Here is a 15,151-nt window from a genome sequence, read left to right as displayed (position 1 = left end):
CCCTGCTGTTTTTGCTGTCTGTGTCCATTCGCTGTGTGATCTTCTGTATCTGTTTCTTTTTTTTTTTTTTGTCTTCTCATTTTTTCTCCTAGGATTCACTGGGATTCAATCCTGGGGACCTCTGATGTGGAGAGAGGTTCCCTGTCTGCTGTGCCACCTCAGTTCCTGGTTTATGCTGCGCTTCAGCTTGACTCTCCCCTTTGTCTCTTTTGTTGCATCATCGTCTTGCTGCGTGACTTAACTTACGTGGGCACTGGTTCACCATGCATCTACTTGCATGGCACTCGGCTCGCTGCGTGGGTACTCGTGGGCACTCACCTTGCCGCGCGGGCACACTTTTTCTTCTTCTTTTTCACCAGGAGGCCTCAGGGATTGAACCTGGATCTTCCCATATGGTAGGCAAAAGCCCTGTCACTTGAGCCACACCCTCTTCCCCTGATAGACTTTTAAATTCTTAAAGGCACTTAGTGACTATAATCTCTTTAAATCTCTTTTCAGATGAAATATCCTCAGTTCCTTCTATATTTCTTCATTTTGTATCTTCTCCAGAACCCTTACTGTTTTGGTGCCTTCCTAGGCACATGGTAGTTGTTCTCTTAAAATGTAGCATTCGAAGAATGATAGAATGTTAAGAGTTGCAAGGGACATTTATAATTACCTAGTCTAGTCCCCTTTCCCCACTCTCTCTCTCTTTCTGTTTCAATATTTAGCAATCTGCTTTTTATTGCTAAATGGTTGCAGAGTTAGATGCAGCTGGATTCAGTGAACCTACAGAGACCTTCTAAAGTAGTTAGTCCAAAAGTTTAATTTGGGTTGGGATGATCTGGAGCCTAGAATCAAAAACAAAATCATTCTCTATCAACCATAGTAGTAGGAAGATTAACATCTCTTTTTAACAGAAATAACAGTAAGTAATGGCACAACTTTATTAAGATAGTTATCCATGCCTTATCTGTGATGTGTCGCAGTCTCTACTCCAGGTGGCCATGTATCTCAGGTACTCAGAGAAGATCTGTGAATAGAAGGATGAAGTCACGGCCAAAGTGGGATCAGAAAAACCTCTTGCAGGGAAATTTAATCTCTAAAATGGTTACATTTTCTTGTAAGAAATTTCAGTTAGGAACTGACCAATTAATTCTTAATTCTTATGAATTAAGAGGTTGCTATTATAATAGTTCTCTAAACTCAAATAGTAATAATACTTGAATATATGCTTCGTCTTCAGTTAGGCATTATTCTTATCTCCGTTTTTAAGAAAAGGAACTTCGAATAGGTTAAATCAGCTGCAAAAAATAGTCATACAGCTAGAAGACATGTCTTTCTGCTCATATCTTTCTCTAGATACTGTTCTCTTTCCTTAATAAATTCCTTGAATTTCGTATTAATGATATTTGAATATATATCTGTTTTCTAGATGAAGTTTATATATAAGGGTAGGATGCTTGATTTCCCTGGAAAATGAAAACTGCTATGGGATCTTTTTACCTCTGCCTTTGCATATCCCTTTGCACAGAGCACCCTGATGTTCTCCTGGTGAACTTGTCTGACCTTCAGTATCAGTCTCAAGAGTCACCTCTTGGATATCTTTCCCCTATCCAATTTCAGTTTGGCAGAGTTGGTGACCTTTGTTTTCACACTTTGTTTTAGGAGTACTTATACACAGTGTGGCCAATATTTATTTGTCTCATAACCACCAGAAGTGGTTATGTAGACTCCATAAAAATAAGGATTATTATTTTTTACTATTGTAACACCTCAACCTAGCACAGTTCCTGGCACTTAAGAGACACTTACTGTTTGCTAAATGTGAGAAGTTAGCTCCTTATCTATCGTGTTGGCCCTGAGTTGTGTAAAAACACAGAAGGAATTTCCCCTGTCTACAGATGCCATCTGCCACCCTGTCTGCACTGCTGTTGCCACCACCTCCACCCACTCCAAGCCCAAATAAGACAAGGCAGTCAGGCCTGGAGAGGAAGCCACAAGCAAGCAGGACTAGATCTTCTGCTTTCAGATAAGGTTACTGAGCACCACCTGGCTCCCACAGCCAGGGGGGAAATGACATGCATGTACTTCAGTTACTTCTAGTTGGTAACAGTTCTTTTTTCAGCCCAGTGTTTCTTCTGTTCACCAAAGGCAGTACACTGCAGTGGATAAGAACTTGTTCTCAGGAGTCAGACTGGGTTTGAACTCCGTCTTTACCACTTAATAACTATATCTTGGACAAGATTATCTGCCTCTTTGTTCTTCAGTTTCTTTGTGTTTAAAATGGATTGTTATAATGAATAAGTGAAAAAATGCACATAAAGTACTCCATTTAGTCCCCAGTAGCTTACTTATGGGGACTCAACAGACCTTTGGGGTTATTGCTGCTGTTTTATTTTATCACAATGCCTTCCTTAGAGCACATATTTTAGTTGAAAAGAGAGAAATATTGAGTGATTTTCTAGCAGTTAGACAAATGTCAGTATTTTCTCAAATTCCGGCTACCATTTGTTGGGTATTTGCTTTGTACAGTATTTGGTTAAACAGTTTACATACATCAACTCGTTTATGCCTCACAGTCACCCTATAAAGTATATATATTATCATCTCCATTTTACAAATGAAGGAATGAGTTTGGGAGAGATGGAAAAAATTTACCCAAGGTCAGAGAGCAGTGGACTGTCAGACTCCAAAATGCATCATCCTCCCATAGAGAAATTACATGTGGTAACCAATCAGTGTCCTTCCACAGCATTTACACATTCCTGTCATCAACACACTCTGGACCCCTTCACTCTGAAATGATTGATCCATGCCTCTTCTAAGGTAGATATTTCTTTCAAGTTGATTCATGTGAGGAAAAATTGAGGAACTAATAAAAATTGAGGTAAACATTGTACTTTAGATGCAGGGCTTTCCATGTCACAAGGGCTTGTTACCATTCTGTGATCCAAGGCTGTCCATGAATGGTATCCAAGGTCCCATATAATATTTTAACTGCTACAGCACCTCACACATTCATGTTAAATTGGTTATCATCTAAAATTTTGTCAGCTTTATCACCTGAACAACTGACAAGCCAGGACTTTTTTCTCCGTTCTGATAGTTTCTCATATCTAGAGAGAGGGGGTACCTCCAAAAGAGGGCAGGATACAGAAAAAGGCATTTGCAGTACCAGAATCTTCCATGTTTACTAATTGCATCAACAGAATCTGTAGATGGATTAGAAAGGAAACCAGCATGAACTATATGTCTACTTCATACCAAGCTGGAAGCCTCCACCTGTGTATTTGGGGTATTACGATACCCACATCAGCTGCAATACATCGTAATAAGGAGCATGGTAGCTCCAGGGCCTGACTCCCACATTTTATGGGCAGTGTAACATTTCTCAATATGGAAGTTATCTATACTTGTGCATTTCAGCATTCAAAGAATAGTCACCAACGCTGTTGTTTATTTTTTTTAGCTTCTCAAATAGTAGGACAGGATGAAATGCCATATTTAAATGCCACTTCAAAATAATACTGGTAGATCAGTCTCAGGCTTTTCTTCGTTGACATTAGGTAGCAGAATACGGTTCTGGCGGAGTAAGGGAGATGAGTGTTTCCCAGTTCTAAATGATGTTTTCTTTCTCCAAAACAAATTGTCATGCAGAGCTCTCTTTTATGCTCTCAATTCAGACTACCTGTGTTTGAATAGCAGAGATGCCACTACCTAGATGACCTCTGGCTAGTTACTGAACCTTTCTAAAACTTGTTTTCTGCATCTGTAAGATGAAGATAATTTTTCTACCTCCTGAAGCAGTTCTGGTATCTAAAGAAGATAAGCCTTGTAAAGGGGTTTGCACAGTGCTTACCATAATTCTCAGTAATGTTATCTGTAATAACTCTTCTATGTAAGAGCAAAATACATTCAGAAAATGGACCCCTGATCCTCTTTATCTTTTCAGAGTTTTCTTTTCACTTAGATCTTTTCATGGTATCAGAGGGCCTGAGAGTATTTTCTTTTTTTTTTTCTTTTTTTTAGTGTTTTGAATTTTGATTATTGCCACTCATAGGTGTCTCCATTCCTACTTTGCCTCAGTTACCAGTCCTCCCATGCCTTGTGCACCAGTCTAAAGGGGCCGCAAATGTTTTCTTTAAATGTCTTAGGCTTATGAGCCATGTACAGTCTCTATTGCTTACTCTTTTTTTTTTTTTCTTTTTTTTACAACCCTTTGAACATATGAAAAACATTCATTCTCAGCTTGAGGACTGTCGGAAACAGTCTGCTGGGCATGGTTTGCTGACCCTTGTTCTGGTCTGACTCTGTGTTCTAACATGACTAAAACCATGAATACTGGGGTTCTGTCACATCATTCAGGTCAAAAGATGGTAGGCAAAAAAACAAGATCTCATGTAAAAGAAAGGGAAGTCCAGTTGAAATATAGCACTCCTCCCACAATCCTTATATATAAGGAGCTTTTAAAGTTCCATTCCTGAGACTAAGAAGGGGTTCCTAAAGGAATCCATTAGTGCCAGTTTGTCACAGTTATCCACCTTGGATAAGATCCATGCTTGTCATATTACTCTAGATTAATTTGCAGCCTGAAATTAATGATTTTAATTTAAAATTCCTGGTGTTTTAAACCATCAGTTCTTATGATTGGATCAGTCGTGTTTTATGAAAATAGCATCTGTTGCTGTGAAGTAAACTAACCATATTGAACATGAGCATGACACTTTTTCACAGCACCAAACAATAATGCAGGAGCAACCTTTGTGAAATGACAGTACTCAATTGTTAAGTGACAATATTAAAGCAAATATTTAAATTCACAGCTAAAATAGTGCTTGAGAAAATGTAATCGCTCGTTTTTTGTTTTCTTTTTTAAATAAATTGCTTTCTGGCTGTTTTTAAACTGTGCATAAGTAAATGTTATTTACCTTGGTCTGTAAGATGTTTGTGCATTAGAAGATAATTGTTTCTTGTGTGTGCTTACCCCTCTAAAATAGGGGGCATGTGAGGTAGCTGCTTCTCAGCTTTGCTGATAGGATGGCTTCATTTATTCCTAGGAGAATTCCAGAGATGGAGGTGATGGCATTTTTGGTGAAAAGAAGGATGACAGCCGGGCAGGTGAGACAGTGTCCTTTTGAAGGCAAAGAAAAGTAAGGTCCTAGTTTGTGGTTAACCTGGAGTTCATATGTAATGAAATTGCTGGTTTTTAAGAAGGCTCTTTTAAAAAGCCAATTAAGTTGACCTTCATCATATTCTCCTGATGTCATTCATGGAGCTTTATGTGCCTTTTGACATGCCTTTGGCAAAATTCCCCTAACTGGCACTGAGATTCAAAAGTAAAATTAATAATGTTTAAGTCAACATGGGGTCTGAGAGATAAAAAGGAACTTTGATTTCAATGATCCTTTTTTTTTTCTTGATGAAAAACTAGACTTCACTCTCCCCCCAACCCCCAACTCAAATCTGATGGAGGCTTTGGCAATTGGAAGGACCAGCTACATTAAAGCCCATAGTTCTTTATGGAGAAGGCAACAGAGGTATACTCGTTCCTGGGCTTTAGAGCAAGCTCCTCAAATCAGTTCCACCCCCACAGAAGGGCACATTTTTATTTGAGAGATAGCCAACCACAACATAAAGGTATTCTTAAAGAAAAATTGCAGCTATTCCAGTTGTGCCATGGTCCTGAGCCTGTTGTTAAATAGTAGCTACTTTGATTAAGTTACTGAGTCACCTTTGTTTTTATTTAAACAACAACATAAAAATCAGTTACCCTTGTTTTAGTTCTGTTTGTAAATACTAATATCCTCACTGATGTTTGAAGCCCAGGATGGCTCCGACTCAGACAAATCGCCCTGGCCAGTTTCCTCTGCTCTCACAGCTCGTCTCAGACGCCTGGTCACTGTTTACCAACGCTGCAACCGCAAAGAACCCTGCCGACCTGAAATTCTGGGCCCAGCTAATCAAGGATACTGGGTCCAGGAAGAAATGTTCAGGAGAACCTCAGAAATGGACCTCATCAACAAAGAGGCCCAAAAGAGGTAAAAACCAATGGCCAAAAACGTGTTGTAAAGCTGATAGTTGGAGGGCAAGTGTTTTGTGTTCTTGTTTGGTTAGGCCAACTCCAGGATTAATTTAGTTCAACCTCCATATATATGATGGTGGTGTGCTGACTAGGGAGTCTTATGGGATGTAGGACTTCCTCTGTTCACAATTTTTAGACTTTCGTAATTTTCTAACTTGACTTTCTTCCCTAGGTTGGACTCCAGTCTCTAGAGATGTGGTTTGAGAACACCACACTGACCTATATCAAACCATTTCAGACCCCCTAGTTCTTTCAGCCACAAAGGGACTTTTATGCATCGAAGCTGTCTTGTTATAACTACAAGTCCTTATCAATCCTTTGAGAGCCATAAGTATCATAAGATGACAGCCCAGAGGGAAGGTATAAATTATAAGAAGTTACTTGCCTATCTGAAAATCAAGCTGAAAAGGCTTCAGAAAGCCAGTACAGGCTAGGAACGATGCCACCAGAAAATACCAACAAAGCTGCAATTCTTTGAGTCTTTATATCTCTCCTCCTGATGTGTAACATTCAGTGAATTAAAAGATTACCACGTAGCAAGTCACTTCTGTATGCTCCTTCTGACATTATGGAATTGGTAATTAAAGGAAAATATTTTTCCCATCTCTTACAGCTCCAAAGAGAAGAGCCAGAGCCCCTTCTTCCCTTCTTCTCACTCTTCCACTGACCTTCTCATTCCACTCCCCCACTCCTAGCCTGTCTTTTGGGAACAGAGCGTACCATGCCCAAGAGCCCCTCATAATAGCTATGGGTGATATATAATAATCTAGTTCCCCAAAGTCATTATCTTAGTCCTGTAGGCTATAAAGACAAGAGAACCTTTGTGTCGTAGAGAAGATAATTGATTTGTATAACTTCCTACATAAAACCAGGAAGAAAGCTGACATGAAATAGTGGGTCAAAAGATCTCTGTGGCTGAGGTTTTCACTTCCTTTCTCTGGACCAGTTTCTTCACGTCAAAAATGAAGAGGTTGAATTGAATGGTCTAGAAGATGTCTCCAGGGTTCTATGATCTATTATATTTTATCATGCAGGGAGATATATATATATATATATTTTAAGCATTTATAGTGGATTTTTTAATCTTGATCTCCATAGGTGGAAGCTAAGTAGGTAATTTCTAAAATTGATGAATCAGGCAGCGGACTTGGCCCAGTGGTTAGGGCATCCATCTACCACATGGGAAGTCCGCAGTTCAAACCCCGGGCCTCCTCGACCCGTGTGGAGCTGGCCCATGTGCGGTGCTGATGCGTGCAAGGAGTGCCCTGCCACACAGGGGTGTCCCTGCGTAGGGGAGCCCCATGCGCAAGGAGTGCACCCCGTGAGGAGAGCTGCCCAGCGCGAAAGAAAGTGCAGCCTGCCCAGGGATGGTGCCACACACACGGAGAGCTGACACAACAAGATGACGCAGCAAAAAGAAACACAGATTCCCATGCCACTGACAACAACAGAAGTGGACAAAGAGGACGCAGCAAATAGACACAGAGAACAGTCATCCAGGGTGGGGAGGGGGAAGGACAGAGAAATAAATAAATCTTAAAAAAAATCAATCAATAAATAAAATTGATGAATCAAGAGATGGCAGGTATGCACACATGATTTAGAAATAAGAAGGTAAATATCAGAAAAAAGCTGATTTGTAAGTAGAATGTCTTTGGGAATCGGATGATAAACTGTTTCATTATAATCCTCTTAACACAATTGAACTTAAATAGAAATAAACAATAAAATAGACAAATCAGCTCTACCTGCTTTCTTGCCTTCATGGCATAGTAAATGCTCAATAATTAGTTATTGGCTTTTAAAAAAAAGGAAGAAGAAACAGCTCACTCTTTTCTCCCTTTCTGATTAAATCTCAAGGTGGACTAGGCGAGAACAAGCAGACTTCTACAGAACAGTGTCTTCCTTTGGTGTTGTTTATGATCAAGAAAAGAAAACCTTTGACTGGACACAGTTCCGCATCATTTCCCGTTTGGACAAGAAATCGGATGAGAGCCTGGAACACTATTTTTATAGTTTTGTGGCCATGTGCCGGAATGTCTGTCGTCTGCCTTTGTGGAAAGATGGTGAGAGAAACCCTGTCAGTCTATCCAAGATGAGATGAGGAAAGAGCATGCTTATTTATTTTCAAGTTATTGAATAACCTTAAGTATAAATATAAAAGTGGAAAGTACCTGAGGAATTCAGGTAAAGACATGTTGGTTTTTAGAAATTTGTGAACTTCTAAATCAGTTCCTCATGAAATCTCTCTCCCAATTTGTTATAAACAGAAGTTAGAATACAGATTAAAACCTCACAGAAATATTTAGATTACTATTAATTTTATTCTATTAATTTTCCAAAGTATAGTTTTATTTTTTTTTAAGTCAAGTAGATATATCCTACTGTAAACTTTGCACCTTCCTTAAATTGAATCTTAACAATAACTTAAATGTTTTCCCATGAGACTATAAAAAATAAGTGGCTGTGATTTAAACCCCCCTGATTTGATAGATGACCTTTCTGAGAAATTTCTTCCTGATTTGAATTTGTACCAGCTTCCTCTAAGTCCACTTTCAGCCTCATATTTGTAGGTAAAGTATGGTCACATGCTCTGGACCATGTGACCATATTTTAGGAAAGCTAAATTTAGCAAACATTGAGGTTACACAGTTGGCTCATGCACAGAACCTCCAATTTCTGCCTCTGTGTGGTGTGGGTTAGGATGTTTTCAGTCAGGCCAGGTAACTGAATGTACTGTAATGACCTGGACCTTGGAATCAACACTGATTAAGACTTGAATTCAAATCCTGGTTCTGCCACCTTGAGCAAATTAGCTTCTTTGTTATGCATCTCATACGATTTTTGTGCAAATTAAATAACAATATATGCCTATTAAATTGGAACAAACGTTATTTCCAAAACTGAAGTTTCATATTCATCTGACCCTCATTGGGTCTGTCCTTGTTTCATAAGAACCTTCCATTCTTTTTTAGTTTCCCATTTTGTCAAGTGCATACATCTCAGACTGTTGTGCTGAGGAGTTAGGGGGTTAAGCTGCAAGATCAAAGATTCAGAGGCTCAAGTGGGCAGTAAATGTCTTTAAGTGATTGGCTCTGTTTGTGTTTGCCTTTCTCACTAGGTTCCCCAGATCCCACTATCTATGTTGAACCCATCACTGAGGAAAGGGCTGCAAGAACTCTATACCGCATCGAACTTTTACGAAAGATCCGAGAACAAGTGCTGAAGTGTCCTCAGCTACACGAGCGCCTCCAACTCTGCAGACCCAGCCTCTACCTCCCAGTCTGGTGGGAGTGTGGAAAGCATGACCGAGACCTGCTTATTGGCACCGCCAAACATGGGCTGAACCGCACTGACTATTACATCATGAATGATCCCCAGCTGTCCTTCCTGGATGCCTATAGAAACTATGCCCAGCATAAGAGAACTGACACTCAGGCACCAGAAAGTCTCTGTTGCCTTTACCAGACAAACTCCAAACTATATGAATCTCTTGCATATACTCAGATGAATAGGACTTCGGAGTCTCTTGAGAATGAACCTGAAAATCTGTTGAAAATAGAAAATAGAGATGATCATCTCAGTCACCCTGGGGGTAGCTTACCTGACATGGTTTGTGAAAACTTTATTTCTAAAGTCCAGGATGTCATATCCATCAACCATGATGACAGTCTGTTGCCTGAGTCCTTGGAAAGCATGATATATGGTAAGAAGGTACTCAACCAAGAGCCAGGGCCTTTTCAGGATAGCCCAAGCAGTACCAATGCAGAATCCAGAAAAGAGACTATTCCCATCTCTGCAAGCAAAAATGGGAACTGCCAGCCTAGTGGCCATGAGGCAGAAATAGCTTCAATCCCCTCTTTTATGAGTAGTTTAGAAGCAGGAATAGCTCAGATGAACAATAAGGATGGAAACCATTTGATGATGTCTCTTTCAAAGGAAGGGGAACTCTGCTGCAGTGAGACAGGGCAAAAACCTGATAACTTTAAGCTTCTGGAACCCCAATGCATAGCTTCGCCTTCCTTGGATCAAGAAAATGAAAGTGGGTTTGTAAATATGTATAGTCTTGGCATCTGTGACTCCAGAAGAAATCTGTCATCAAATCAGCAATTAATTGACTTACTAGAAAACAGAAGCTTAGAAAGTAAATTGATTTTGAGTCCGAACCATAGCGATGATGATGAGGAAGAGGAGGAAAATGAAGAGGAGAGCTTAGACATGGCAGTGGGCATGAGGGAAAGACCCAAGGTTTTGCATCTAGTTGAGCCCACTAGTAATATCCAAAGGGAAAAGAGCCAAGGTTTGCATATAGATGAGTCCAAGAAAGGAAGCCTGGAGATGGTAAACCAGAATCTTGGGCCACAGAGGGCCTTTCCTCAAGCAGCCTGTCAGTGTCACTGCAGACACATGGAGAGATGGAAGCACAACATGGAGAATGATGACTTTCAAGTGGAGAAACCGAAGTGTTATAACCCAGACCTATACAAAAGCAAAACTAATAATATCACAATGGAGGGCGAACCTACTGCTATTCCATCAGATCCATTTAAAGTGAAGCGTGAACTTTTAAAAGAATCCTGGAGAGAGAGTGCAGAAGAGAAAAAAGATTTCCCCATGTATCCTCTTGAAAGAAATGAACTCAAGTCTGAAAACATGGATTTTGAGAATAAAGATGGTTATGATAGAAATGAAAACTGCCATGGTCAAGGTATAGGATGTGGGGCCTTGTGAGATTTTGGGTAGGCTAGTTCTCACATAGTGGGGTGGGGCAAGGAGAAATTGGAAGTGTGCAAGTATTTTATGACTTCTGAAATGTACCTACCTATACCTATATTTAAAACCAAAAGTCACAGGCACAGCCCTTGGTCTGAAAATTAGAATAGCTTAACTGTGGTTGTTTGAAGATAACTATAGACAGTCATAGCATCTTTGGTTCCTCGGCTGTGCGATTTGGGCAGGGGCTGGGTGTGCTAGATATGGCGTCAAGGGCAAGTAATTCGTTTTCCCATTAGATAAGGGTGTTTAAAATTGGTTAAAATAGAAGCACCTTGGAATGTCAGAAACTTGCAAATTAATATAGGTACAGTTAATTTTTTAGGAACTCAGCAAAAATACAAGTGTTTGATCTTTGTTAAGATTGATAAAGATGGTGCCATCTGTTCATGTCATTTTCAGAAAACTTGTGATTTAACATCAGTGTGTTAGGTTTAGATTCCTTTTAATGATTCAACAGAAATAAAATATCAAAATGACAAGTAACTCAACAAAACTACAGATAGATTTGATCTTTTTAAGTAGATAAAGTCTTATGTAAGTGTTCAGGTTAGAAGAAATTTTAAAAAGTTGGGAAAGAAGCTATGTGATCTCAGATTCTTAATGCTTTCTGGTATATAAATACAATGTTAAAGATCTGAGCAACAAGAACAAAAAAAAATTTGGTTTTATTTCTTCAGACCTAAGAGAACATATTAAGGTGAAAAAAATAGTTATAGTTTTTCTTGTCATTGTCAGAAAGAACAAGCTTATTCCTGCCTGGGCCCCTGGTATGGTGCTTAGTGATTGAGACAGGCATGGCCTCTCCATTCTGAGACCGTAATTTTTTATTAAAAGAAGAAAAGAGAGGGGAGCAAAGTTAAGCTCCCTTGAGTTATCTAGCTTCTTTTTATTTTCACACCCTCCCACCTTTGGATTTAATCATTATGGTTATTGGCTATCTTGAGACGTGTTCTAACCCAAATAAAATTTACACACTAGCCAGGAAAAGGACGAAGAAGTTGAACTGAAAGTAGCTTAACCGATTTGTAGTCGAAGGCAACCCCAGAGGAGCCAGTTACTCCCAGGCCATGGAGAATCAATGCCTTGTGTTCTGAATTATAAAACTCACATTGCTTTTGGAGCCCTGTGACAGGGCAGAGTCACCAAATAATCAGTGTTAAGACACCAGGACAAAGGGATACTGGGTAAAGAGTATCCTCAGAGGAGAAATGGTCCCAAACTGCTGTCCTTTGGTGGCAGTGTCAGACTTGCTCAGTCAGGCAGGAGACAGCAATGAACTTGATAATTTGCACTGATGTTTTTAAAAGTGCTTTTGCAGATCTCAGAAGGGTTCTTCAACACACCTGATGTGTGGGGGAGAGAGGGCAGGGAGGGCAAACCCTGTTTAGAGGACTTTAAATCTGCAGTCCTGAAGGTACAGTGATTGTTACCATTTATCAGGGCCAACCCTCAGATCTGTCTCATAATCCAGGTTTTCTCTCTCACATCAGTTTACTTTTTCTTAAAACTTAAACCCAACTCTTCTATTTAAAACCTTTCAGTGATACTACCCATTGGAGCGAGAATGAAATCCAAATCTTCCATCCTGGCCTCCAGGATCTAGCATAATGAGAATGCTTTCCACCCTCCAGCCTCCTTTTCCTTTCCCCAGCCATCTCTGTGTTCCTCAACATGAACACCCCAGCATTCCCTCCTCATCGTCTTGGGCATTCCCTCCTCCAAGAGGGTTCTCTACCAGCCTGCTTAGGTAGCTTCTTCCCTCTTATTCCCTAACTCGGCACCCTGTTTCTCTCCTTTTTTACCATTTATCATAATTTATAGTTTCAGTTATTTGTGTTTCATCACTTCTTTACTGTTTTCCCCATGAGATTGTAAGAATCTGAGGGCAAGTTCATCCTTTAATCCACAGGGCCTAAGAGGGCCCTGCTTGTGGTCAGAGGTCTCTGCATCTCCTATGAGACTTTTGTTGCACAGTAAAAGGGAAATCTGCACATTTTGGAGGAAAGAAGGAAAGGCTTTCCTTGTGATTTCATCAAGAAAAGAGGTCCACAAGTTTTGCTGCTTTGGGCTTTTTCTCCCATCTTCTCACTCCCTGGCATCACTGGTGAGTGGATCTTTGAAGATCCTTTTCACATTGATAAAAAATTTGCAACACTACTGAAGCTTTGAATGAGTTTCATTTCCATTTCTTTTCTTCAGAAAAGTAATTTTAAGTGTTCTGAGTGTCTATACTGTTTTCTACATGAATCAGATGTTTCACCTTTGGTCTTTTTAAGTTTTGTGGCTTTTCATCCACCATCATTGGTAGTAGCCTCTTGCTGTGTTACATTTCATAAACTGCCCATTCAGAAAAATGTTGCCTCTTATTGAAACTTATTTACCAAAGTATTCTCATGTTCCATTTCCTCCTGGCTACCATACCACATGTGAAAAGCATCTTTAAGGTGATTCAGCTCCTCTCTTCCTATTTTCCTTTTTGCAGGAAGGGATGTCTTTTTTATTATGCAAACTTTATCAGATGACTTGCATTGGTAGTCATAGAACAGGAATTAATTGCCTTTGTGCCTTAATGGATATGGTTCTCCTGGAAATAAAAAGTATGGTAAATAATATTAAATTTAAAGTAAATAAGCCTAGAAAGGGCTAATTTTTAAAAAAACACATGACAGATTGAATGTCCTGACCTCTGAGATCACTGCTATAGTTCAAGTGTCTAATTTATTTTTAATGTTTCTGCTCAGATTATCCAGGGAAATACTCTGAAGAGGAGAGTAAAAGCTCCACGTCAGGCATCATAGGAGATATTGGAGATGATCTACAGGAGGCCCGAGCTCCCACCATTGCTCAACTACTCCAGGAAAAAACCCTCTATTCCTTCTCTGAGTGGCCAAAGGTATCGCCCAGACTTTGTGTTCTCCATCCACAGCATTCTCAGCTTTGACTCCTTTATTAAACCAATTGGTATATTTCTGAATGACATATTTGGAAAATAATTGAATGTCTTCAAAAAGGTATCCATTAGTAACATTCGAATATTAGAGATTATGCACTTGACTAATTAGACCATAGGACAAAAGTATAATTGTTTTCATTTACAGTACTGTGGGTTTACTTTTCAATATCCAGACTGCTCAGTGACATTTTATTTTTTTTATGTTTTTCTTATTTTACATTTTAAGTCTTGTAAGTGAGTATATTTGAGTGTACTTTTTTCTACTCAATTCCCGATGAGAAAATTTGACCCTTTACCTCAGAACTTTGTGTATTTGGGCCACTTGGTACTTATTTCTCAGAGGTCTTGTCCTTTTTTTTATAGGATCGTGTAATAATTAACCGCCTAGATAATATCTGCCACGTAGTGTTAAAGGGAAAGTGGCCCTCCGGCCAACAGTATGAGCCCTCGGGCACACTGCCCACCCCCTTATTAAGCGGCAGTGCTACTTCTCGAAACAGCCTCTTGGAGCCAGAGGCATCAGAACACAGCTTCAGCAATGGCGCAGCTTTGGTGGCCCAGGTCCAGAAGGTGAGACATAAGAATGGTGCTGACCACAAGACAAAGAATGCTAGGCACTTTCCACTTCTTGGTTGATTTAACTCATTTAATGAATATTTACTACATGGATAGCAGTCTTTTTGTGAAGCCGTTAGCGTCTATTGAGGAATTTGGACTTTATCCCATAGATAGTGGAGAGCTAATAAAAGTTTTGGAGCTGGAAAATGCATGATGAAAGCAGGATTTTCTCAATGCAACTGCAGGTTAGCATGGAAGGTGAGGGTCGGGAGAGAGGAGTGCGTTAGAGATGGGGAAGCCAAGAGACAAACAGTAGAAGAGAAATTTCTAAGAAGACTTCAGGTCAGTGGCAGGGTAGATGCAAAGAAAGTGGCAAAAAATTGGCAAGGAAGACTTGATGGAACTTGATGACTAGTAAATATGTAAGGAAAGGGAGGCATTAATCCTTGAATGACTGTACAAATGGCAACTGAGAAATTAGGGAAATTGAGGCAAAAGTGAGAACATTTCTATTTTATCTGAGGTAAGTTGTTAGCATACTGGTTCTCACCCAACTGCACACTGGAATCAGCTGGAGACTTTTAAAAGACACTAATGCCTGACTCCCACCCCCAGAGATTCTGATTTAATTGGTCTGAAGTGTGGCCTGGGCATCAGAGTTTTGTTTTCGTTTCATAACTCACCAAGTGATTCTGATATGCAAATGAGGTTGAAATCATGAGTTATAATCTTGCTGTATAGTTCCTGGGCTAGCAGTTTTAGTGTCTAGGAACCTGTTAGAAATAAAAAATCTGACTCAA

The 15,151-nt window shown here is 39.7% G+C and overlaps 1 protein-coding gene across 6 annotated transcripts in view; it reads left to right on the top strand.

The window, feature by feature from the left end:
- The window catches only part of CHD6 (chromodomain helicase DNA binding protein 6), a 250,596-nt gene that overhangs the window by 221,833 nt on the left and 13,612 nt on the right, over window positions 1–15,151 (top strand). For 4 of the 6 annotated variants that reach the window (XM_004447678.5, XM_071211721.1, XM_071211720.1 and 1 more), the window contains 6 exons: window positions 5,040–5,100; window positions 5,804–6,020; window positions 7,925–8,130; window positions 9,186–10,772; window positions 13,582–13,733; window positions 14,157–14,363. In XM_004447678.5, the coding sequence (XP_004447735.2) occupies window positions 5,040–5,100; window positions 5,804–6,020; window positions 7,925–8,130; window positions 9,186–10,772; window positions 13,582–13,733; window positions 14,157–14,363 (2,430 nt within the window). The remainder of the gene's footprint in view (window positions 1–5,039; window positions 5,101–5,803; window positions 6,021–7,924; window positions 8,131–9,185; window positions 10,773–13,581; window positions 13,734–14,156; window positions 14,364–15,151) is intronic. The other 2 variants (XM_004447680.5, XM_071211719.1) reach the window with 2 other exon arrangements.

The sequence above is a fragment of the Dasypus novemcinctus genome, chromosome 24 (assembly GCF_030445035.2).
Source record: "Dasypus novemcinctus isolate mDasNov1 chromosome 24, mDasNov1.1.hap2, whole genome shotgun sequence".
Taxonomy (NCBI): domain Eukaryota; kingdom Metazoa; phylum Chordata; class Mammalia; order Cingulata; family Dasypodidae; genus Dasypus; species Dasypus novemcinctus.
The sequence above is the reverse complement of the archived record's forward strand: the minus strand, read 5'-3'. Positions and strand labels throughout refer to the sequence as shown.